General features: G+C 39.0%; 1 protein-coding gene across 1 annotated transcript in view; it reads right to left on the reverse strand.

Annotated features, from left to right (window-relative positions):
* The window catches only part of LOC137176041 (NXPE family member 3-like), a 55,571-nt gene that overhangs the window by 3,764 nt on the left and 24,255 nt on the right, over nucleotides 1–27,552 (reverse strand). The window contains exons 2-5 of the mRNA XM_067582072.1: nucleotides 21,246–21,367; nucleotides 16,345–16,776; nucleotides 7,078–7,373; nucleotides 1,006–1,076 (exon numbers count right to left, since the gene is read on the reverse strand). Of these exons, the coding sequence (XP_067438173.1) occupies nucleotides 1,006–1,076; nucleotides 7,078–7,373; nucleotides 16,345–16,776; nucleotides 21,246–21,341 (895 nt within the window). The 5' untranslated portion in view covers nucleotides 21,342–21,367. The remainder of the gene's footprint in view (nucleotides 1–1,005; nucleotides 1,077–7,077; nucleotides 7,374–16,344; nucleotides 16,777–21,245; nucleotides 21,368–27,552) is intronic.

Here is a 27,552-nt window from a genome sequence, read left to right on the forward strand (position 1 = left end):
CAGAGAGGAGACAGTGAACCAGGTGAAGTGATAATAATGTTTTACTCAAGTTGATGACATCTCGTTGCTGTAGGTGCAATAAAAGCAAATAAGCAATTTATCAAACCACCAACTCAACAGGCATAAACATGTAGAAAAACGATATTTTCAACTGCTTGGTCCACCGTGTCCCATCCACCACTGGTTTACACAACCATAGCATGCTGGTTAGGCTAACAGCTAATTGTCATGAACAAGCTAAAACGAACGCTGTTTGTATGTAGCATTAAATTAAAATTTGGCATATTCTTATAAACTTAGCTACTGGCTGAGACAAACCAGCCTCTGCTCTCTCTACTAGAGGGCACCTGCAGGTATTGATTTACATCAGCAGCAGAGGGAGGAGGACAGAGGACAAGAGGAATGACTGATACTGACTGATGTCTGTGTTCTTCATTCTTTCTAAAATTCACCCAGTATTTTGATACGAGGAATATTATTTATTTTATTCAAGTGGTTATTCAAGTATATATTACATGTTACACTGCTGTGACTGGAAGATGAAATGAGAGCATCTTCATAATATGCTCTTTGAGATTTGGCTGTGCAGAAACTTAATTGTGTGTGTTTATTTAAAAAGTAGTCTACATATGTAGAAGATAAATAATAATCATGTAGATTTATTTCTAATGGGGCACTGGTACATGCAAATAGTATAAATGGTATACAGTCATTTAAAAACCACTTATGGCTTATCTTTATTCCCCAATGACTAGATATACTGCTGACAGCTAATACTTTTAGCCTAGTGCTTCATGCTTCCATCACTCTTTTCAAACTGGCAGCTCTACAGGAGAATGCTATCTACAATAAAGTGGTAGTTAGATTTATTTTCTTTTTTTTGTTGTTGTTTTACAAATGTTAATTTCTCTGACTGTTTTGTTTCAAATAATCTGTAAAACATTCAATTTTGAATTACTATTCATACAGGTTATGGTGAGTGTAGTAGTAAAAATTGTGCATTACCTTTCTTTTTTGGCAACACGGTGACACTGTCAGATCCTGAAGTTCGAATGGAGATTTTCATGTTGACACCACTGAAGAAAAACATGCATAATAAAATGTTTAACACACATTACAAGACTCACAACATAAGAAAGGAAGACACAAGAAAAGAAGACAAAAATGTTAAATTATTTTATGAAGTTCAATCAAGCACTAATATGGGAAACAACTGCTAGGAAGTAAATATTCAACATTACATATAACTGGATTTCCTATCTCACACAGGCTCCTTCCTCCACCGGACTCTATGGGTAATACTCTCCTCCAATCACATGCATGTATTTGCCCACTGAAATTTGCATAGATGTAGCTGGCCAGTCAGAACATGCCTACCTGAATACATATGGAACCGACAGTATATAAGGCAGCGAGACCACTGTCTGCCATCCTTTGTTCTTCGTTGACAGTGAGGTTTACCTATTTATCTGCTTTCTCCTAGGATGGAGTTGCCACCACAAAAAACTTGTCACTTGTTGTGTCCCGGCCCCATAGCCAGCACAACCTCATGAATTCTGCTTGAAGTGCCTTGGATGAGACTGCACGGAGAGAGGTGTTCAGCAGCCACCATTCTGCACGGACTGCTGAGACCTGCCCAAGATTAGATGCCAGCTTCCTCACTGGCATGAATGTCACTTCCTCATGAATGATTGATGACGCCGAGACCCCCACTCCAGCTGATGACACACTATCGCCACTTCTGGTCATCCCCACTGAGATGACAGCTCCGTTTGTAGATGATGACAACAACATTGGTGCCCAGTGCGTCAGCGTCCCACAGTAGTCTGCCACCGACATGAACGGTCATGTTGGGCTAACGCTGCCCCCCACCCTCAATGGGCAAAACAGTGAGTGTGATTGGAGAAGAGTATTACCCATAGAGTCCAGTGGATGGTGCTGCCTGTGCTATTAGAACTAGGGTTACAATACCGTAACCTTTGTTATGCATCTTTCTATATAAAGCAAGGAATCTCTGTCTGTCTGTCTGTATGTATGTATGTTTGTCCTTTGCATATCTCGAGAACCGTTCATCCGATGTACTTCAGACTTGGTGGGTGTATTGCTGGGAATACAAGGGAGTGCATTGTCAAAATTTGGTGCAATTGGGACATGCAACATGTTCAATATTAATAAACTTAAGTTAAACTGCCCTAGAGAGAAGAGCGAGCATACACAGGAGAAAAAACAGAGACCGAGGCAGTATAAGTACCCAATGGGAGCGCAGACATGTTTGATGGGCAGCAGGATGAACCAACGGAGGTAAACTGCTTTTACGGTTCAACCTTAGTTTAGTCTAACGGGTGAAGTTTCTGTCTGGAATTAAAGGTCCAGTGTGTAGTATTTAGTAACATCTAAAAGAACAGACTTGGTAAAAATTGAATAGATTATTTATAAGTATATCTTAATTAGTGTCTAATCAGCTGAAAATAATAATTGTTGTGTTTTCGTTACCTTAGAAATAAGCCCTTTATATCTACATGGGAGCGGGTCACCCTCCACGGTGGCCGCCATGTTGCATCACCATGTTTCTACAGTAGCGCAGAACGGACAAACCTAACACTGGCTCCAGTGAGGGCCTTACGCAATTTAGATTCAGTGGGCGATTACTGGAAATGCACCGGTTTTAAAACAAAGAAGAAGAGCGCACCAAACATTTTGTATTGTGAGACATTTTTGAAACCAAGATCTGATGAATGGAGGATTATACTTAGAGAAGAGATGAAATGATGAGAGAAATGTTTGCAGACTGACGCCGAAGTTTCCTGTTTACTGCTGGACAGGTAAGAGTGTAATGTATATTTATTTTGCCCCGCTGGTAACGGTTCAAAACCTAGATGATGTACAATGTTTATTAGCAGTACATTAGTTTCCCTGAAAAGAAACGCCACCACGTAATGTTAAATATTAGCACACTTTAGCCTCAGTTTGTGCCTCTCACGGAGCTGGTGGTCTGCTAAGAGACAACAGGGAGGCAACGTCGTGCTAATAACCCAACAATTTATTCATTTTCTGTGGCAGTAAGACAACACATTGACTGATAACTAAGATATTTAGTGCTGGTAATGTGATAAAGACAGTAAGTCAGAGTAATGAGTTAGTGTGAAAGATAAACTGAGGAGAAGTCTGCTCATCACCGAGTTAATACATCCTGTGAATTTATATTTATATTTTTCACAGTGCTCCATGACTTCATTGTTTGCTCCTAATTTGTCATTTAAGAGCACATGTACACATTAGGGGGCAAAGTTAGCTTATAGTCCAACACAAGTAACATTTTCCCCGTTTCAATGTTGAAAAACATGTAGGCTAATTGCAACCAGAATTTTAATTTTACATTCATCAGTCAGAACAGAATTTTTCTGTTATTTATTTTGGTGTGTTTATCCAGGCCAGCCAAGGTTCCCAGCATCTTAGGATGTAACATAATGTATTACAAGGGTTTGTGACTGTGTCATGTAGCACTTATTTTCTTGATGTTGCTGTTGTTTCTCCAGCTATGAAAGAGGTCCTGTAGCATCAATGCATGGTATTGCCTTTATCTTCATCCTAAAGTGACTGTGTAATAGGTCAGGGGTATTTCACCATGTGCCATTGATGGCTGGGAGTACTTTGTTTTTCATTACAACCAAAGACAACAAAAGTTGATTTCACTGAATAGCTATTCGTCTCTGGCTGAAAGTGTGTTAATCAATTAAATAACCTCATCAAGTCTGTTGCTGGGATGAAAATCTGTATGAAATAAGTAATAAATAAAATAATAATAAAATAGATAGATAGATAGATGATTTATAATAGTAAGTTCATTCATTTGTGGTGTTTTATTTTTCTCAGGCACTATGGGTTGGCATTATTCACCATGTCTGTGACATTCGCACCCGCCATATCAGAAGTATTGCAGACCAAATAAGGAGAGGTCTAGGTAAGTGATACACATTTGTTTGCCTATGTAGCATATTAACTTACCCTGTAAGTCCTACTCTTGGTTAAATATCACTATTTTCACATGTACAACTGTATAAAATGTATGAAATAGTAAATTAACTCTATGTGTAACGGTACTGTCTTCCACAGAAGCAGTTTTCCATGCAGCTGCTGCTCTACACACAGCTCCTGGAGCAGATGAGGAACAGCAGTGCCAGTGAATTTTGTGTGTTGTTCCTGCCATGAGAGCATCTTCATCCAGAGCAGTAAATTGAATACCTTTGGTGTGGTATTGCTCTGACCCTTGTCAGCTATTATATGTGCAGCAATTTGACTGCTGGAAGGGGATCAGATAAGTTTAATCACCCTGCTTGGTTGTGCCTCCAATTGTAGATTGCAGAATGTACATTTGAACCAATCTGTAACAACTTCTCCTCATCAATGTTTTCCTCAAGGTAAACTTCCCATTTTTTTGGTAGAAAGAGTATCATCTCAATAAGCCTCTATCAAACCTTGGTAAAGTTTAGACAGATGTCTAAGTCTTAGTGTCTTAGTCTATTCTCTATTACAGAGGGCTTTGGTTCCTCCAGTGTTTGCTGTGTCTACTGAATAAAGCCTTTGTGAGGTACACATATTTTTCCAGGATATGTTTAAATGAAATAAGTTCTCCATTTTCATACAAAGATAGCAAAACTTAGAATGCCTCTTTCTGCCCAACGTTTGAAAACACTGTCACAGAATATAGAAGGTAGTGCTGGGTTCTTCCATACAGGAGAGCAGGGTGATAGAGGCTGATTAGGGTGATTCCAGGTCACATATTTATGAGCACAATCCCATATTCTCATTCTCACAGAGTGAAGTATGTTTTCCAGTGCTGGGGTACAGTTAATCTTATATGTTTCATCCAAATTATTTGAAATCAGGACACCAAGTACTTTATGTATTTCTGGGTCCACTTCCACTTTAAAATGAGCTACTATCAATCTGTGTATTCATAAATTCCACAAATTTTGTGTCTGCTACAAGCATAGTGTTAAAACACCATGTTCTTGTTGGTGCTATAGTCGATAACAAAGTTGAATGTTCAGATATAATTCCAGGTAAATACTTGCATTCTGAGATACAGTCTATAAGAGCAATATTTATCATAAAAAAGTCAGTCCTTGAGTAAGAATTATGCTTGGGAGTAGTATGAGTACTCCCTCCTGGTAGGGTGCATTGTTCTCCATAGGCCTACATCTTTTAAGTTTTCAGTTAACATCATGGACATATTGAGAGGGGTTGTTTCTGAGGGGCAGATCTGTCTAACTGTTGATTAAGTTGGGAGGTGGGTTTCTTGTAAAAAACAGATATTTACTTTATGTTCTTTCAAATATTCTGAAAGCCTGCCTCTCTTGACCAGTTGATTAATCCTCCATCAGTTGTTGTATTCTACCTTGCCAGGAGGGAGTTTACTGGCCATACTATGGCCGGTAAACTATATGACAAGATCCTCCTAAAAGGGTGAAAGTAACGATGTAAATGTGAATTGCTTAAATAAACTGTAGCTAGTCCTAGCCTGACAAAAAACACATAACTTGTAACATTTAACAACCCCCCTTCCCCAATCCCAACCCTGAAATTTCCTGCATGGTTCACCTGCACCTCTGTATAGGTGGGAGCTCTTTTAAGGACACCCCTGGCACATCCTGATGTATTCCTTATCAGTTTCATCTTTGTAATTCTCAGTAACAAAAGAAAAAGGATTTTTTTAAAAAGTCCATAGTGCCCTGCTAGTACAAACCAATAATAAAAAAAATATATATATATGTGAATGGGATGCAGTGTATTTTTTGCACTTTTGGTACAACTCCATAGACATGTCTGCACTGATGAAGATCTTGTGGCCCTCGTAGAGCAATGGGTTGGTTTTGTTTGCTTGAGTGGCCAGGTGCAGAATTTTGTCCTTCTCCCGGTAGTTGAGAAATTTGTCGATAATGCTTCTTGGTTTACCTCCCTCCTCTGCTCGTGGTCCAATTTGGTGTGTGCATTCTATCATAGGCCGAGTTGGAAAGTTATCTTGGCCCAGCATCTCTAGTGAAGTTTCCTCTAGGAAACTCTCAATTTCCTGGGTCCCACAACTTCCTGGGAAGCCTCGGAAGCAGAGGTTGAAGCGGCGGCTCCTATTCTCCACATTGCCAATTCTTATCTCCAACCTCTTTATGATGTCTCCTTGGCTTTTCACCATTTCCCTCAGGGCAGTGTTGGCGTCTTCCACGTTGCTGACTCTGCTTGGTCATCCCCTTTCCAAACATAGTCATTTCAATCTAGATTTTCTTTACCTCTGTAATGACATCCTTTATTTCCAAGGAAATGTTTTTGTTTCCCTTGCACATTTCAGTCAAAAACATTATAATTTCCATGTTTGCTGGGTCCTCCACTGGCGTGGACTGTTTGTGTCTTTTTCTTCTGGTACTATATACCATTTGATTTTGACATTTTCAGAGGCAGTGTTAGGGAGGTTATTAAATGCGTGTACCGGACTTGCAAAATTGAAGAATAAAAGCGAGAATTACAAAGTTTTTTCTCACACGCCAAAAGGACTTTACTCCACCTGCCACCGTTTACCTGACCGCCATACCAGAAAATATAAGCCTTCATTTCAAGCCTTCAATTATGCGTCATTTCTGTTTTGAGTTTTGGGTCAACTGTCAAAGAATTCAACAACTATGCCATTGTGCTTTATTGTCAACTTGTATTATTGTAGTAGTTTGAGCCGTGCGCCATCCCAAAATGATGGACAAAACAGGATTTCTCAGAAGCGAGGCTGAAATAATTAAAACTGACTAACTTCACTCTACAGGAACCTTACTTTATCCTGCAGTGTCCTGTGTTTCTACAATATATAACATCGGGGATATTGTTTAGAAAGAAATTTGAAATGGGAACAGAATGGTGAAAAACACCTCAGAGACCTCCCACTTGGTATTATTTTATACTGGAAACATCTCTAGATTCAATCTTTACTGTCTGAAATTACACAGTTTTCCACTAAGGAGATACGTAAGTAAAACTTTAGATACATATTTATTAGAAGTCAAACAAAATGCCAGTCCTGTCTTTCTGCTCACTCACCTTTGAAAGAGCTTCTCCTCCTTAGCCTTGAGCTTTTGCTTGAATTCTCCCACTGAGTGGCTGATCCTGGCATCACAGCTCAGCTTCTTTGGCTTGTAGCAGAACCATGGCTCGCCTGTGTGGAGGTCAGTGTAGTTGCAAAGTGGCTGCTGGGTCGGACGCAGGCAGACATTACATGTGGTAGTTTCAGAGACTGAGCCTGAGCGGAAGACACTCTGAAAATAAATCCTATCTGGCTGTTCTCTGGTTAGCCTGTGCAGCACCGTTACAGCCTCACTGGGGTGAACCAGTGTCACCTGATAGGACAGAGAACAGTTCAAAGTTCAACCCCATTATTTGGTGTCTGTCATGGCATTAAAAACAAATAAAATGAACACTACTTAAAGGTACACACTTTTTTCCAAGTGTAAACCAGATTGAAACCAGTCTGGCTAACGAGCTTACTACCAACAGTAGTAGCCCTAGGCCAAGTAATGTTTCATACGACATTATTTTGTGGGGTTACATGTTACGTTAAAAAAGTTCACTGAATAAGATGCTGGCTGCGCAAAGCCTCCCACTGATATTCCTTTAAAAACCCTAACCCTTAGGCAATTTTGTTATCTTAATTCAAATATTTTCCCACAATTTCCATTATCACCATGGACAATTATGGCACAACACTCAATAACAGTAACACTTTACAATAAGGGTACATTAATTAACATTGGTCAAGCATTAACCAAGAGTTAACTAATGTGTCTAGTAATCATTAAATGGTAGTGTTCATGTTAACTAAGGTATTAATGTATACATTATTTACATTGTTACAGTAATAAGCATTCACTAAAAGTTAATTTATACAATAATAAGTATTAAGTAACTGTTAACAAATGTCTCTTGTTAACATTTATTAAGGATTTACATGTTAATTAAGGCACTAATATTAGTAAATGGTTGATAAAGATATTAACATGTAGGTCATGAAGTTCACAGCTAAGTCATTTCATTAAGAGAAAAAGTAACACTTCATAAATGTAAAAGAATGCTGAATAAGCATTACTTAACCATAATTAACCATTTATTAATGTTCTTTGTGATGCTTATTGTAAAGTTGAAAACATGTATTCCCTAACTAAGAGGTTAGTATCCAAGTGAACAAGCATGGTCAGCTCTGTACTAAATCTTGTGTAATGATTATCAATAAAAGGCTCAAAAACAAATGATTAATAACTAAACAGCTACATACACACAGCACTACCGAGAATGAAGGCTAAATACTGAATATCAATAGCTAGTCACTGAAGAAACCAGCATGACTGAGTTAAACACTAACATAGAACCAATACCTTCAAAAGTTACTTTCACAGTACAACTTTCACAAAGGTTTCATTAATACACGTTGTTGAACTGCTTATTAATAAGTCCAGCTGCTTATTTAAGAGTCCTACTTACAGGCAATGTTTTCCATGACACAACAACAGGATGGCACAGGGCTCAACTTTAACTTTTTGAGGTACTTGTCATTCAGACAATAAACTTATCTTGCACTTGTCCAGGCACAAAAGTCACTTCTCTGGGTAAAAATGACAATAGCATCCAAACGGTGTAAGGCCCCTGAAACTACTACTTTTGTCATGGGGCGGGCGTGTCACAGATATGTGGTGTTGACAGTATCGTCATGGATGCATGCAGTGAGGTGGTTGTCTGCATGGGTGTATTTCTCTTCACTGAGCTGAAATGAATCAAGTGCACATAAATTAGGTAAATAAATATTATTAACTTAAATATTTTAAATAAATAAATGTTAACAATATTTTTGTAAGTAAATAATAACAATATTTATTTGTAAAGTAAATAAATAATAAATAAATAAACAATATTTATTCACAACACATTGATAAACGTAGGCCTTATGGATGATAGATGGATCAATCAGCTTCTATCTTAAAAACAAACCTCAATTCTCACACTGTCTATATGGTCTTTAATATAGACTTTAATTTGTAATATAACAAAATAACAAAACTGACTTTTGGGGAATTCATTTGCTCAAACTTAAAGCCAAATCAAGACAAAAGTTTGACTTATACATGAATGAGTCAGATGAATGATGAATCAGCATTCTGTGTTTCATAATAACTGTAACTATCTACGTAAAACTTTAGCTTCACTGAAGAGCTTTTCTAGCTACTTACTTTGTGGTCCTTTGCCTGACATTATTATTTGATGTTGCACGTCAGTTTATGTCATATATGATCCTCTGAACTTTGATTCATTTGTCTGTCTCATGAAAGTGGCTCCAGTCTGCCTGCTTCAGCACAGAGGGTTTCTTTTGTTTTAAATACCCATTTAGCAGGAGCAGGTGGTGGTTTGTTGGTCTATGCTAACAGTAACAGCCGTCTCCGTGTCTGATACAAGGCTACAGTGTTCAGATGAAAACAAAATGAGCGCTCCTAAAAGCTGCAACAGGAACTGCAATAGGAGCCAGTTTGAGCTAATAGCTGTTAAGTGATGGAAAATTTGTGTAAATGCAATTTCTGAATTTCAAAGGTGGCTAAATGGCATTTATGTGCGTTTAGCCTCCACTACAGCCCTGATTACAATACATCATATACAGTACATGCAACACAGATATGAGTACGCGGGAGCCTACCATTTGTTTTTATTTGGGTCTTTCAGGAGGGGTGGGAGGTCAGCCAATGTTAAGGGAAACCCTGATATAATGTGAAGACACATTTTGTTTTTTGTTTTTTTGTTTGTTTGTTTATGACTTTTAACTTGTCCAGTGGGGCAAGTAAATTTCTCGTCAGACAAGCAGACAAGCCCTAATGTTGAGCCCTGATGGCAGCAGATGAGGTTGGGCTAAAATCTAACATCCTGTGGCAAAGATATGCTTTTTACTTTTCCTGCTTCCTGTCCCAAACAGCTGTACAATTAGCCAAATAACATTACAGAATATAGATGCCTGGAGGGCAGAACACTAACTAAAACGTGACATTTTATTGAATAAGTACACTGAAACAGGAGAACTCTCAAAGAAAGTAACATTTGATGACATGTACAATGTCATTAACAAATACATTGTACTAAAAAAAACTAAGGACATTTTATTTTATTTTTTTTCATTCTTGGTTACAAGAGCAATTTTGATTTTTTTCATTGTGTTTTTTTTTCAGTTTTGCATAAACTGAAATGTACTGTAATAAACCTGCCAACGTTAACCACTCGCTGATAGATCTTATCTACCAGAGCTAAATGAAGCAGTGTGTGGACATTACATTACTAAGACTCAGGGTTTTTAGCCTACCACATATGACAGGATCAGGAGCTTTAAAGGTCCCTCTCACCATCCAAACTCACAGCAGGAACCTCAGGATCTGAAAGCACAGAAGCTATAACAAGTACAGGAGTAACATTCACTTCCTTAGCTACAGAGTCACTTGCATTACAGGTTAGAGCTAGAACTTGATCACCAGGGCTAAACTGGTGGTGCTCAGTTTGAAGGTCATGCAGTTCCTTCATATCAGCCTGTGCACCTTCCATATTTCTTCATGCCGCTACACCAACTATGGTCAAATGCTCAGACGGCTGGCTAACAACTGGAATGGGACAAAGAAGAGAATGCTCAACAACCCTCCCAGTGAGCTGGCAAGTATGGCATGACTTACCATATTTGGAGACATCACATTTCAATCGAGTCCAAAAGAAATAGCGCAGGACACGGTCATAGGTTTTCTTTACCCCCAAATGTTCACAACCTGAATAATTGCTTCAACAACAAAGTCGAAAACACAGGGCACCCACTTCCTCACCAGCAAATCCTCCTGGACAAAGTACCCATGAGCAACATCTTGTACTTTTCAGCTGGCAAAACCTCATCCCACAAAGCAAACAGAGATGAGTCAGCCCTCTGACTCTTCACCCTATTCTCCCTTGAAACGGACAGAGGAAGACCTTAACTATACCCCAGAACAGATGGGTCTGGATCAGACATGTCACAGCTCTATTCATGCATCACTGCTGAGAAAACACCTGGATCAGGTGGGTCCGCAGCAGAAACATTATGGGTCAATGGACATGTCACGGCGCAGTGTCATCCAGCCCCCCAGATGCTAGCAGTTTGGAAATAATCACAGGAGACAGCAGCACATCGGTCAACACAGCATTACCAGCCAAGTTGTTGCCCAAAATCATAACCACATCATCAAGTAGCAGTGCAGGACGCACTATGACAGGAACAATGCTCTGTACCAGCTCACAATCCAGCACAATATAATGGCACAACATAGGAATTAAGCCCAGCTCCATACCCTGCATCAGTACAAAATCCTCGGGGAAAAAGGCAGCACCAACTCCACAATAAATAAGTGTTTAGCACCAGTGTCACATCTTAATCGTAACACGCTTGTCAGTACCAGCCAATGACATAGCAGCATCAGTGATGAACTGTACAGAGCCAGTTTTGGGAATCAGAACTAGTACTCAAATCCACACACAATGGTCTCTGTTCCAGAACTGTAGTACATAGCACAGCTGGAGCATACAACAGCGAACGAGGCAAAGGCAAAAGATGCAGATGGATAATGACACTTAGCTCGCGACTCCAATGACCGTCCCCATGACAGTAATTACACACTCTGGCACCTTCAGGTCGCCCCATAAATGCAGGCTTACCTGAGGAAGCAGGTGAAAATTTTGCACCACCATGGGAGTTACCACAGCTGTCATCCCCATTTGTCCGATCACCCCAGGAGCACATTTCTGAAAAATTTCCCTAATGCTTCAGCACAAAATCATCAGGCCAGGCGCTATTGGGCCAGGTGTTCCCAGTTGGGCTAACAAACCACCTGTAGAGCAGACAGACAGGTGAATAAACAGCAAACCAAAGATGATGGGTCTCACACGTCATTAAACATTTCAGTGGCAGTTCTCCTGTTTCAGCATACTTATTCAATAAAATGTCATGCTTCAGTTAGTATCCTGCCCTCCAGGCATTTATAATTATATTTGGTTAATTGTACAACCTTTTGGGAAAACTTCCTTGTAAGGAAAAGAAAACATATGTTGGCCACAGGAGGTTAGATTTCAGTCAAACCAGAGCACTGAATGTTCGTCCGCTGCTATCCTGGTTGTTGTGCAATAGAAAGCATTGCCTGTAAGTTGGAATCTATTAATAATCAATTCAACAATGTGTATTAATGAAACTTTTGTAAAAGTTGTACCATAAAAGAAGATATTGTTTCTAATAGGTATTGTTGTGCCATAATAGAAAGTATTGTTTCTATGTTAGTGTTTAACTCAGCCATATTGGTTTCTTCAATGACTAACAATTAATATTTAGATTTTAGCCTTCATCCTTAGTGATGCTGTGTGTATGTAGCTGTTTAATTACTATTCATTTAGTTATGAGCCTTTTATTGATCATCATTACATAAGATTTAGCACAGAGCTGACCATGCTTGTGCACTTGGATACTTATCTCTGTATAGCAAACATTACAGTAATTACGTTGTATTTTGTCCTTTCACTTTCACCCTGTTTTCACATCTTCATGCACCTTGAGTCTGCAATAAATATTTAGAGCTGAAGGCTTCATTCTGACTCTCATGTTGTTTGTGAATTGGGTTTGGCTAGCTGTCTACATGTGGTGGCTTCACTTTAAGCAGGACAGATAATTCGTAACATTATAGAACACTACAGTACAGTTTCAGTTTACTTACTCTGTAATTATACTGTCTTAGAAACATTGCAGAACATATATGGTAAAATATACGGTCCCCTTTTTCATAAATCCCCTTCACTCAAAGCCATGTTTTTCATGGTTAACTCCTCTTAAAAGCTCTTTGATTTTAATTCAAAATGTATTATTTTTTATCAAAGCCATAACATGCAATTGGCATGTCTGTGAGAAAAACTTTTTTGTGGTTATTGTCATAGAACAGTGAAATTGTTGAATCACTTTTTCATTATTCCTTTCAAAGAACGCCAAAATTGTTACATTTTCCAAAGAAAGTAATTGCATTTCCTTTAAACATGAAGCATAAAGTCTTCATCTTTTTAAATTTGGAATGAATCATGTTGATAACAGATGGTTGTCATGATCAACTGATTTCCAGTTGGAAATGTTTCACTCTAATAGCTGTGTGATTGTTTGTTTCAAATTTACAAGGGTCACAATGGGCAGTAATACATGGTTAATTGTGGTTAAGTAACACTATTCAGTATTCTTATGCATTTATGATATGATAGGCTATAAGTTAAGGAACATCTACATGAAGATAAAGGAACAAGCAAACTTCTACATGAAGACCATGATGTGTGTCCACTGATCTCAACTTTACAAAATATAAGTCATGAGTTGAACATGGACAAGTAAGTGGACAATCATTACCCTTAAATAAAGATTTATAAAATCATTTTTTTCTTAATGAAATGGCTTAGCGGCAAACTTCATGACATACATGTTAATTAATATCTTTATCAACCATTTACTACTATTAATTAGTATCCTAATTAACATGTAAACCCTTAATAAATGTTAACAAGAGACATTTGTTAACAGTTTCTTGCCTATTGTAAATTATTGTTAGTTAATGCTTATTACTGCATTAACAAATGTTAATAACATCTTTATACACTATTAAATAGTGTCTAAATGAACACCTTAGTTAACATGAACACCATTAGTAAATGATTACTAGACACATTAGTAAACTGTTGATTAACCGTTAGTTAATGCTTATTACTGCATTAACTAATATTAATTAATGTACCTTTATTGTAAAGTGTTACCTCAATAAAATACTAGCAGATCATTTCTCATTTCCTATAGAATATCTTGCCAAGGATCAAATTTTGCAGCTCTGTTTCTCTCTCACCACCAGCTGGGTATTGCAATAAATTACATGTTATCAATAACCATGTTTGGAAAAAAAGTTTTCAGAATCAAATATTGCATTACAGGTGGTCAGAACTGACCTGATCTCAAATTTTATTTCTGGGCTTTTACTATGAGAACTTTGAACTCATTGCTAAATCCTGAGAAATCGAGATTTTTTGTTGTGATGTTAACAGAATATTGGACCATCCTTGTAAATGTCGCCTAAGTAGTCCTCTTTTTAACAGTTATGCCATCACTGTGGTGTGGTAAGGCTTTAACCTTTCCCCACTGGTCAGAGAGAGGTATTCATCTTTTTAACAACATTATACATGACAACAGACTCCAAGCATTCCAGGACATGAAAGATGTTTATGGTCTGCTCGGCTATGCTTTTCTCTTTTACTTTTTTACCTTAGTTTCCAAATTTTACTGTTTTGTAATACAACTCACTGTGTAATGTGTAATATTTGTCGAAAAGACTTGAAAGTCTTGGATTTCCCACTCTCTGACTGATCCAGACGAATTGGGCTCCCACTGCTTCACAGTGTGCAACCCAGCAGTCTACCTATTCCCTTGACTGTGTATCTAACAGATTTTAACTGCTCTTTTAACCAGTTTTTAACATTTGTGTGTGAAAGAACTTGTCAGCAATTCAGTGATGCAGATTGTGGGAACATTTGCACAGTTTTTTGCACTCCTTTGTGTGACGATGCTGCTTCTGCCATGGTGTGGCAGGAGGAATGAAATTCTTTCATTCCTTCTGCTGTCAGGGTGCTAAATGCCGACAGCAGTAAATGAAATGTGGTCCAGTCCCCATAAACATGTAAACTGTGAACTGTACCATTCGTTGACCTGTTGTCACTGACATGTTGATGTGTTGATGTGCATGTTGGAATGCTGCTGCTTGACTGAGTTGTATTTATTTTATTTTTATTTCATTCTATTTTTCTATTTATGTGAACCACGTAGACTGTGAAACCGAATTGCCATTTTGGGAGAAATAAAGTTGTCTGAATCTGAATCTGAATCTTGAGTCAATGGCATCTGCTCAAACAAGTATTGTTAATAAAAATATGTCCTTTTCTCCTGCTTTGCTTTTGTTAAATGATGAAGAGGTCAAAACTCACTTGTGATATATAGAACAACTTTATTGTAATTGTTTCAGCTTGTGGCCTTCATCAGGGTCACAGTGTTGGTCTAGCAATAAAGTAGTTCTATATATTATAAGTGTTGCTGGAGTTTTTACCTCTTTAGACTTTTTTCCCTTTTCTGTGCACCTTGGAAGGAGGTGAAGTTGTGCCAGAAACCCCTACTCTGTTTTATAAATGATGACACAGATTTAGATGCATTTGTTTCTCACTGCTGTATTATGTTAGCTTGATTATACGCTGCCAATAAATTAGTTGCCACTTGATGGAAAAAACTGATTTCTCAATATGTTGATGGTATTTATTACTCTTGGACATAGTGTGTTTAAAATTTCCACTGCCACATTAAATGACGCTAAACAGGATATTTCTTTTCCAGATGGTGCTAGAGAGCGGATCAAATCTTTGATTGCTGAATTGGTTTAGCACCTCTCTCCTATGCTAGCAATCAAATCTGGACTATGGTAGATATGACGACATATCTCTGCCAAGTCAAGTCAATTGTATTTATATAGTGCCAAATCAGGACAGAAATTACCACAGGGCACTTTTCATATAGAACTGGTCTATGTGGTTTGTCCAAATGGTGTTGCCGTACCTAGCTGTCCAAGATGGCAGACCCGCTCAACCAATTATATTTAGGGATACAATGGTGACTGGGTCCACCCACTTACTGTCAAAAAGAAAAATCACTTGCGAGTGAGCACATGAAAGTTTTGCAAGCAGGAGAGCAATGTCTGTGCACTCGTGGATAACAGTCACGCTCTCTTTCAGATTCTGCTTGCACTCAAAGCATTGTTTTCTCTTTGCAGGCTACAATATTGCTTGTGCATGCAGAGATATTTTGCACACGAGTGCTGTGAAAACACTCGCAAAAATAATATGTATGCGCAGCTGTTTGAGTTCTGTGTGCAGCTCTTCTACATCCACACTTGTGGATCTTGTTTGTACAGATTTTGCAGATTTTTGCAGATATGCCATCATAGGTAGACTGTCATTTTGATTTTGATGAGAATGATTGACAGCATACAGAATAATCCAACCACTGTATGAAAGAAAGGACCCACTATTTTGAAAATTCCTAAGGATTCTGAGTAGTAAATCTGCCCCCGATATCATTGTAAACTGCATATGTGCCATGCAAAACCAAAAAGTCGATAGGCCAGTCCAGCAATACTAACTGGGGGGTGGGGCTTAGCTAATGGTCAGTTAGAAGATTGACACAATCACATTTAACATCATAGTTTTTAGCATCACCTCAACCTGTGCGCTTCCTTCCCAGAGTAAAGAAAATACAGCAGAGTAGGAGCCATTGAGATGATCCAGCACTTGTCCAGCCACACCTGCACCAAGTACTCGGTTGTGCAGACGGGCGAATAAGACATCTCCCCCAGACTTCTTAGGACAGCCGTGGAAGTCATACATTTTGATCATAACTTCCAGCTGATCCCCTACATGCCACTGTTGTCCACCTTTCTCTGGGAGAATAGTGAAGGTGCAGTGGGCAGGATCGGTGGTCTGCTCCAGGGAAAGAGGATCTGGCAGGGACGGAGTTTCAGGCCAAGCAATGGAGTCTAATAGGAGGCGTTCCTCCAGAGCATCTTCAGGGGTCCGTGGCTGGAAGCTGCAGAAGCGGTGTTGCAGGTGAGGTCTTGGAGCAGGGAAGGTGGTGATAGTTTTATGCTGAAACTGGCAGGGGGTCAAGAGAGTGATGTGACAAAGATATATATATATAAAAAACTTTCTAATGTAAGACAGATGAACTAAATGACACAAAAGGAAGAATTTTCCTGCCCCACGTCAGAAAATCACTGAATATTTGTAGGGGTTGATGAGCGAAGCTGATCAAACACTCAGTGATAACTGTGACATGAAAAAGGGAAAGAGTGGAAAACTACAGTCAGAATATCCTTATAATCCATTTCAGTAACAACTGTAGTAATAATTTAAATGTTACTTTTCATATTGCTTGTCTGCAGTTATACAGGCTGACGAATTTAAGGTGTGTTATTTCTCAGTGAGGAATTTTCCTCCTTTTCTAAATCCTTCTTAATTAATTTTCAAATTAGGACAATGTTACAATTTGATTATGATGTTAATATTTAACACAACAGTGTATTTAACAGGGTTCATACTACTTATTCTGATGGAAAATTAATACAGTTTTTTGTTTCCTGAATTAAGTGGTTGTACTAACAAGTATTGTCTGTGTTGCAAAGGCCTGATATATGTGCATTATTCCTCTGTGCCACAGAGCTCCATTGTTGCCCAAAAACGATTAATATCAATTAATTAATCAGTGAGCCACACTGTTGCACTGGGTGACATGTTCTTTTATTACCATTTACATGGAGATTGTAGTTAATTTAGAGTCAATCCCACATACACTGTTCTGCTGCCATAAATACTCGGTAATGCAGCAAATGCATATTTATCTGTCACTGAGAATAGTCCCCAACAAATTCACTATTTTCAACTGATTGACTAATGTTGGCTAAAAACTACAGTAGATTTAAGAAAGTGGATAATGAAACCGTAGAAGTTTTTCAATGGGCCCGTTTAGCTACGTTTTAGCCGCACCATGATGATATTTGACATTTCCACTATACTCTCACAACAGGGGTTAGCTGCACCACTTTGGTCTTGCTTGCTAGCAGGGCAGCAACCCCCACCAACAGAACCATGTCATCAGCACCTGAGGCCTGTACTACGAAGCAGGATTTGGGGTTAGCGAGGTAACTTCACGTTTAAATCTGGGTTTTCAGTCCTATGACGCTGGTTCACTTCTTACTGGGGTTCATCACCATGGTAACTTATGCTTAACAGCTAACCTGCTCCGGAGCAGGTTAACTTCAGAGGATTTGATCACAACCTGTCAACACTCCGACCGCTGACCAATCAGATCACTGGAAAAAAAAGAGTCATCATTCTTACAAGATCCCGACATGGACAAAAGTCCTGAGTTTACAATAAAGTGACGAGTAAAAAGAGCGATATATATTTTAATAGGTCAGTGGAAACATTTTATTGTTCCAGACTTTCTATTTCCACTCTGGTTTCAAAACAGAGCTCCTAACCAACAGAGAGATCGTTTACGACAATAATCACATAATGATGATTTTAGCTGCATTTTAATTGTGCAAAGTCAATTTTATCCCTGGAGTGATAACTGACAGTGTGGATGATTTTACACTCCGATTCCACCACTGCAGCTCAGAATAACAGAGACAACTGTGTGATGATAACTCGAAATAAATAATCCACACACTGTTAATTGCTTCAGTAGCAGAAACAGTCTGACATTACTTTTAAGTTTCTTTTTTATGTGACATATTCAGAATGGTTTCTTCATCATCCAACTAAATAGCAAAAAAATCTCTCTGTACTAAAGTCATATATATAATAATTCCTACATGTATTTTAAGCCGTAGCCTACTTATGTGGAAATTATTGCTACTGTTTCTGCATCTTCTTATTCTGTTGTATGATCACAGGCTGTCATTTACATCGCACTTGGTTGAATATAACTTTTTTGCTGTTTTTAGCAGAAGTTTCCCACAAGTACTTGGTATCACCGTTTCACTTCATATCATGAGGTACTTCATTCATGGCTCTGACGATGTCGCTCGTAATTACAAACCCTGCCTCTTTCACATGAACGTGCCCATAGCTGGATAGGAAAACCCCGGGTTGACTGAGCAGGTTGATAACCAGCTTCGTAGTACTGGTTATCTGGGCAGCCAATGTTAGGCTCAGTGAAGCCAGATAACGAAAAGATATCCTGGGTATGTTGAACTTGCTTCGTGGTACAGGCCTCTGATTGGCTCAAAAATATGTCATTGTATGCAAGTGACAAGAGAGAAGGGCATTTAAGAGTCACAGCATCAGCCTTAGCTCAAAACAACTCCATACACCCTCCAAACATCCTCGATAAAGGGAAAAAAAGCTGTAGATATTTGTGACTTGTTTTTAAAGATTTACATGTACATCTTCAGCAGGAATTAATGGGCTTGGGTCTGAGAGTCATAGACAGGGTAGGGAAAGTATTGAGAGATGGACTAAAACATTGTTGGTTTTGGTCTTTTCAAAGGACTTATTGACAATAAGAAAAATATAGATGAAAATAATAAAATGAAAAACTAGAAGAGCATTTCCTGAAGACAATGCATATGATTGATTAGTTTGGTTTTGCATTGATGTGTTTTCAGTAGTTTGGAAGGCTATTATATGCATTTGAAGCATTCAATGTAGTAAAACATTTGGGTGACTTATATTTGCATTTGAATGCTGCTACTTGTCTGTAATCACCCTCATAAACTCAAAAATAATTCCTAGAATTATGTAGTCCACTACAGTTCATTTGCATGTTGAAGTAAATATTTAGAAACTTGCGTGAAGTTGCTACTTTAAATGATGCCTGTTATTAACGCACTGGAAATGAAAACAGCTCATTAGCTTAACGTATGTTGTATGTCAAACTATGAGTGTTGTAATCATGAGTTCATAAAGGGGTGATAAGCATGTGGAGATTGAATGAAGTTGAACATGTGAATGGAGTTTCCACTGCATTGTATGTATGGGCTTCATGACAGTCAATGAAGAGATAGGTGACAAAAATATTTTAAAAATCATGTTTTTCTGCAATAAGTCATTAAATATTCAAAGTCATTGCATAATCTACACATAATTCTGCACAGTTTGATATAAGAATGGTATGTGTTGGTTGAACGATTTTCGAGTTGCAGATGAGCATTGTGCAAAGAAATGCAGAATAAAATAACAATATTATTAATAATAATAATAATAATAATAATAATAATAATGAGTATGCAAAAGAACATGAGTGTGACTGCTGGGCAGCAATTACACTAATAAAAGTATATAAAATTAAAGCTGCAAGCAGCATTGAACAGGCCCTCGCGCCTTTGCGCATGTCGGGTCGCGGCACAGTCTAAGGGTTTCTGTGACGGGCATGTAAATGTCTTCAGACCGTTCAAGGAGATAAACGTCACTTCCTTTGTCCACTATTTTGCCCACTGTTGGGGCTGCTTTACTGAAATTTCGTAGGGGGCGCTATTCAGCCAGTTTGCATCACTGATGGAATAATGTCATGTACACGTGTTCATGCCGGGAGTCTTATCAAACATGTAAAGTTTGGTGCAGACGGGAGCATTTACAATAAAGTTATAGCAACTTCCTCTGTCATGGCGAACCATCAAATCTCAACGGTGTGAGGATGAGAATTTTCTGCAGGGTGAGACATGTCTGTCTTGCTCACACCTGTGTCATAAAAGTCATGCAAGTTTGGGCCCATTCACTTGAATTTCAATTAGTAAATTGAAAACCCTTGATGAGTTTGTGTATAAAACAAAATAATTTCCTTATTTTCATCAAGTCTATTTTTAGGAATGTAAAAACTTTTAACTAGGGATGCACGACATTGGATTTTTGCCGATATCCGATATGCTGATATTTCCAGCTCATTGTGGCCGATTGCCGATATCTGCACATATTTTTACCAGCTGGCTGAGGAGGCTAGCGTTTATTTAAGGTCCAAAATTGGCACAAAGTCATACTTTGATGAGCGCACTGCGGATTTCCTGTTGGATTTAGGTCAGGGGTGTCAGCATATGATTTGTAGGTCTTGATGAGACGAAGTTGAGACGGGTTTTGGTTCGATCTCTCTATGACATTCCTAGGGGCCGTGGCGGCCATTTTAGATACATAGGTGGCGCTCTCGAGCACATTTTGGCACTTTGGGGGTTAGTTTTTACATTTTATCAAATTTTTCACCAGACCTGATGTGCGTGCCAAATTTGGTGAGTTTTTGAGCATGTTTAGGGGGTCAAATTTAGGGTTGAAGTGGCGTAGTAATAAAGAATAATAAGAGAGAAACAAACACACAAAATACAATAGGGTCTTCGCCCTTTGGGCTCAGGCCCTAAATATAAATATTTTAATTAGAGGTTGGTGCTGTCAGCCAAATGCAGGATTGTTAGCAAAAGTACCATTTGCCTTAAATTGCATTTGTTTACAAATGTTGATGAAGAACATTACTTATCCAAAGCCACATTGCATATGAAAACAATATCCTGAAATCTGACTATTTCAAACAGGGTCCACCCCTCAAGCAGTTCCACTCAAGACCTAATGCTCACCTCCAGGACGTCCATGTTAAAAAGCACAAGGATGAAGACAAACACAACCAGGAAAAGGGAGATGGCAGTATACTTTGAACAGCAAACAGCCTTCATGATTGATGATCAGTCTTCACCTGTGGCTATAAAATGACACACAAACACAAACACAAAAAAATTAACAACTTGCTTGGCTGCATTTTTGTTAGTGATTACTTGCAAAGACAGAAACTGACTTGTGAATTCATCTCTATACAAATGGTGTGATACCTTTGCCTTTCCATCATTTCAACTAAACTTAATCCAGTCATCCAGGAAATTCCTCAGATTGATCAACTGTCACAAAGGCCATAAGCAACAAGTGTTTATGTGTGTTACACACAAATGCATTTCTGTCTGGGTTGAAAATGTTTGAGCAAAAAATCTACATGTATCCCAGGCCTTTATGAATGTACCCCATAAAACGTACAGAAAGGAGAAGGAAAAGGAGATAGACTTGAGGGAAATAACAGAAAGAACTGGAGTCAGTTAGGTCAGAGGCTGAACTGACCACAAACAGACAGGCACACTCCCACAGAAATGGCCCATGCCTTCTAGGGGGGGCCTGAATCCAATGATATTCAGCAAAGCACAAATAATGGGTTTTTTACAAACATTTATTTAGTACAAATATTTTGAAAATTATTTGTTTCTGAGTGAAAAAAAACCCATGTCAAATACCAGTGTGCAGGTCGGTTACATCGTTATCTCAGTCTCTCTCTTCTGCTCTGCTGATACGTCTATCAGCAAATCTCAACGAGGGAAGTCACATCCACCTGCTACATGCACATTTCCTTACTTGGACATCACTCCCAAAGTTGGGGGTGTTCCCCAGAGATAAAGCTGAGCTACTGACACAAGCAAAGTGCTCCCAAGGGACTCTCCATAACCTGTTGTTCCCTTTCTCCTTTCCACAAACTTAGGTTGTAAAAAATAGGCAATAAATGAAAAGTGCAAAGCAACAATCGCCTTTGAAGTTCTTCTCAACACGTTACATGCTGTACAGTCTCTGTGTTATCGGTGTATAGATAAGTAGTGGTCTGTCTGCGCATTTGTGATGCACTTGGTTTTAGCTCAGTAGTCAGCGCAGTCATGTATGATTTAGGAGACTCAAGTTTGAGACCCGGTGTGGGGACCTACTTCATAAGATAGTTTATTCATAAACACTTTAACACTTTAATATCCTAAAATTAAAAGCGTAATAAAACAATAGCTGGATTTTTCTACTTTTATTCGAATACAAACACAAATATAAATGATTTTGCTGACAAATATAGATACAAACGTAAATACTGGGCTCCCTGCACATCCTAGTGCCTTCCATTGAGAGGTAGCTTACAGCTAATGTGCAGTAATTTTTTTTGGCTTTTTGGAGCAAATAAACACAAATGGTCCAGCAGTCAAACTTGCACGTTAGGCCAACATGAAAATTTGCATCATGTTCTGTCTGAACACATCATTACAAAGTAGGTGCAAGGTACATGAATTTCCAATATTTTAGATTAAGATGTATGGTAGATAGATACAGTCTATCCACTATCATTACAGAAAAATGACTGTGAGTGTGCATCAGAAAAACTGTGTATGCCACATATATTTTTTTCTACAACAAAGATTAGGTTAACAACGCTAAACAGCACCTTTGTGAAGTAGCTGCCATGCTGTTGTTGTCTATTTTGACTTTCAGTGCAATAAATTAGCCTATTCTGACCCAGAGCCATAACCATCTGTCACTCTCAATATAAGCTTGTCTATAACATAGCCATAAAACATCCATTCATTTAATGGATACTTTAACTGAGTGCAGTCATTATTTGCATATGCTTATCAAGTAAAACTAAACAGGCCTTCAATAGCACAACAGCAAGTAGACAAGATGACTAGATCTGAATCTGATGAATTAACCATGGCTCATAGGCCTACACAACATTCCCCCACATGACATTTACATGAAAATTCATTGGGACACAGCCTACCCGTGTAAGTTGACAGTTTAAAGGGCAAGATGGTGTGGCTTGGCCTTAAATGATTCAATTATTTCATTTGACTAAAAACGAAACACAAGATTAGAAATTTACTTTCAAATGCCAGCAATGAGGCAATTTAATCTTCCTGTGAGCATGGTTGTATGGTGCATTTTCATTAAATGTCATTGGTGTGCTTAAAGACAATATTAAGCTATGCAGATTAGTTTTATAAGAGGCACGGTAGAAGAATCATAATCATACACTGGGGAAATTTGAGTGTTTTTGTATTACATGTCACTTTGCTTGGGTCTGCATTAAAGTCTTCACCTTTTAAAAAAAAAAACTCTCTGGAGGAGATCAAGAAATAAGGGTGTAAAATGACTAGAATTTATAAAAAATAAAAGGCCAGAAGACAACTTGGCAATAATGGTGTAAAATGATTCCCAATACTTATATAAAATTGGATATAATCAGGTAGAATTGAATATGCCAGTGCATATCCTCAAACAGCTCAAAACCTGTTTTGAAGAGTTTTGACCAACAACGAGTGACGGAGATAAAAGTAACAGAATAATTGGTCAAAAATTAGGGAGGGTGGATGATAGGTGTGACCTATGCCGACCCAAGGGAATAAAAACTACGCCCTGAAGGAAAAACCTTCGGAGCGATTTGGTTTGTTGTAAAAGTGCTAATTGCTCCCCTTTTTTGCCGGCATTAAAGAACACTGCTGCTTGGACCTCTGACTCCCTTTTTATTTTCAAAAGATAGTTTTTTGCTCTGGTACATTTTTCTGCAACAATCTGATACAACATAAATGGCGAGCCAGCCAGGAGGAAGTCGGATCCTTTGCCAGGCGGCACTCTCACCTCCCCCAGACCTACGGGCCCCCAAATCCTTTGAGGTAAGCAGAGCCTTTTTAATATCTGCCAATTAATAGTGGTGTCTGTGTGGGAGATGTGATCCGCCCAGGTAAATGATCTATTCCTCTGAACCTAACCTGTCTAAATTTAAGCAATTATAAGAGGCCAAGTAGCTGGTGTAATATGTGTTAAATGTTTTTGTCTGTCTTTTGTTGTTTGTGTTTGCTATGCCTCAGCAAAACCATGGTGCGGAAAGAAATGAATGTGATGAGATCATATTTAATGTATGTATAGCTGTTTGGATGTTAGCAACTGTGGTTTTTGCGGGAGGGTTGATTAGGTTGGCAATAAATCACGGATAGCTAGAAAGATCAGAGCAGTATTTCCCTGACACCCAATGTAAAAATCAATGAAGGGTTAGGTTAGGTTGGGTTGCATGAGATCTCCATCCTGGACCATTCATTAAGTTGAATCTGGTAGATTGGAATACTATGGGACTCAACGAGCAAAAAAGATTTAAGTGTTGAAGTTTTTCTTAACCCAATGTAAAAATTAATGAAGGGTTGAGTTGGGAGTTGCATGGTATCTCCATCCTGGACCATTCATTAAGTTGAATCTGGTGGATTGGAATACCATGGAACGCAACCAGCCCAACAGATCAAATGTTGAGGTTTTCTTAAACTAACGGTTTTGTATAGTAAAATAGACTGCTGCCAGTATTACGCCATACCTAATCAAAACAAACACAAGTGTGAGTTTTTGTAAGCGCTTAGAGTCAAAGAAAAAAAAGGTTCACGGATACCACTTCCAAGAGTGGGAGGTCTGCACGGGTGAACAAAATATATCTCGAGAATTAGAAATCAGCGTTTTAGGACAAAACGAGCTGATAAAAGTTATGCCTCTAGGATAAGGGCATATCTGTAGGTTCATGGATACCGCTTCCAAGGGTGGGAGGTCTGCACGGGTGAACAAAATATATCTCGAGAATTAGAAGTCAGTGTTTTAGGGTAAAATGAGCTGATAAAGTTATGCCTCTAGGGTAAGGGCATATCTGAAAGTTCACGGATACCACTTCCAAGGGTGGGAGGTCTGCAAGGGTGAACAAAATATATCTTAAGAATAAGAAATTATTGTTTTAGGATAAAACGAGCTGATAAAAGTTATGCCTCCAGGATAAGGGCATATCTTTTTACATCATCCAGAAGAAGTGATAATTCTGTTAAAGCTAGCATGAAGTGGTGTACATAAATATATATAAATGTGCGAAATGTAATCAAAAGGCCCTTTTTTAGTGTTAAAAAGTGTATGAACCTGAGCCTAAAAAAGAGAGAAGAAAAAGAAACAACAACAAAGAAAACAACCGATAATAAGCCTGGGCGTAGTGCCAACGCAGGGTCCTTCAAGCCTGTGCATGAGTCTGGGCGCGAAGCCAGAACTTTTGTAGATAAGGAGTGCAGAGCACACACACACACACACACACACACACACACATACGCACACGCACTCACACTCACGCACATACACACACATACACACATACACAAGTGCAGAAAAGGTGTATGATTGTATTGAACATACTAGAATAGCTCCGAACGACATAAAATATTGCAGAATAAAGGGGAAAAAGACACAAACACACAAGAGTAAAACTAAATAAATAGAACAGAGTGTAAAAACAGTGAATGGCTCAACAGAGAGAAGAAAGTGATAGTGATGATGAGGTATTGACCCCCAGTCATTTTTTAAATAAGGGAAATGTGGAAACTAAAGGCGTAAAAACACATTTTTGGCTGGAACACACATATTTTGATGAAGATGGCATAGAACACTGGCAAACTGAACAAGAAATTAACCAGAAATTGTGGCAACTGACAAAGATCATAAATTTGAATCAAACAAAAGAAGAGTTCCCAGCAGTACCTTGGGAAGGCGTGATACGCAGTTTATGGGTGCCATTCACCCTAGCCGTAATATTAGAAAACCTGTGCCTAACCCCCAAGAGTGCAGCTATTCTTCCTTTGCGCCCTTTTTTAGGAATCTCTGAAAATTTAACAATCGCGGGGAGACATAGGGGGGCAATAGATCTGCGGCTGCAGATTTGGATTGTTCCCAGGAACATAGAGTGGGAAACAGGTAAATTTGGGTATCTCGAAAAAACCTGAGCCGAAGACGGGAGTGAGTTCTTAAAGTACAACCCAGAGTTAGTACCAAAGTTAAAACAGGCTACTACAGTAGGCAAAATATTAGTTTTAATACGAACAAGGGAGGACTGACAGCCAGAAATCACCAGGCAAGAAGGCAGTGCTAAACAAGGAGTGATGGGAGCTAAAATAACAAAACAGGAAGGACTGCTAACCCCAGTGGAGTTAGTGACAAGACAGCATCCAGACCAGGTCAAACAAATAAGACATTGTATGAAGACGTGGCATAAGCGAACAACAGGCATCCTTCAGTGGCCTGAGAAGGGGACTTTCGATGTGGCCTGCTGTAAAGAAGTAGAAGCTAACATCAAACACTACCAGGCAAAAGACACCAGCAACAGCAGGGAAGGAAAGCGCGTCAGAGAACGTGAAGTGCTCAGATGGTTTAGAGACACTGCTAAGCAACATATATTGGACATAAAACAGATGCCCGCTTTGAGAAGCAAGAAAAAGGAGGCAGAGCAGCAAATTACCCCCTCAGCTCCGATGGAAACAAGCCAGCCACCTCCATATTCCCCCCAGCAAGAAGCTGTACGAGTAAAACAGTGCCCACTGGTGGGACGAGAAGCTAAAGCAGAGGGAGAAATCACTGGACGATTCATAATGAACTAGGACACACAAGATCTTCCAGCGCGCAATCAGTCATCAAGGGCATCAGCTGCCTCCTCTCTCTGTGAGGAAGAAAGAGGAAGTGTGTGGTTCGACAACGCCTATGAGACTTACAGGCAAACTACACGCTCCCTGGAGGATGAATTAGATACAGATAAAGCCAGGACTGCATATCTCGATGCCTGTGAAACATACGGACAGAAGACACGCTCCCTGGTGGACAAATTAGATCCAAACAAAGCCAGAACAACATATAACGATAAGGAAATGACAGCCTGTGGATCGGAGAGACGACACACCTTACCTGTACAGAGCCAGAAAAAGGAGGAATGCAGCCAGAAGGGGTCACAATATACAGAACGATACCCAACTGACGACCTAATGACACCCCGTGCTCATTCCCTCCCAAAATGTGAGGGGACTCAGCTCCCATCACCAAGAGGAGCTCACACAGTGGAAGATGAAGTGGAGGGAAAAAGATGCCGAGCAATATTACGTGAGGAGTTTACGAGAGCAAAAGAACGCCTAGAGAAGCGTCTGCAGAAAGAGCAGAGAGAACGAGAAATGCTAAAAGATTTGGAAAAAAATGGCTGGTGCTGGAACATCTGGAGGAGATGGAACAACTGGAAGAGATGCAAAGACATTCAAGAGT

This window comes from Thunnus thynnus, chromosome 23 (assembly GCF_963924715.1).
Source record: "Thunnus thynnus chromosome 23, fThuThy2.1, whole genome shotgun sequence".
NCBI classification, from domain to species: domain Eukaryota; kingdom Metazoa; phylum Chordata; class Actinopteri; order Scombriformes; family Scombridae; genus Thunnus; species Thunnus thynnus.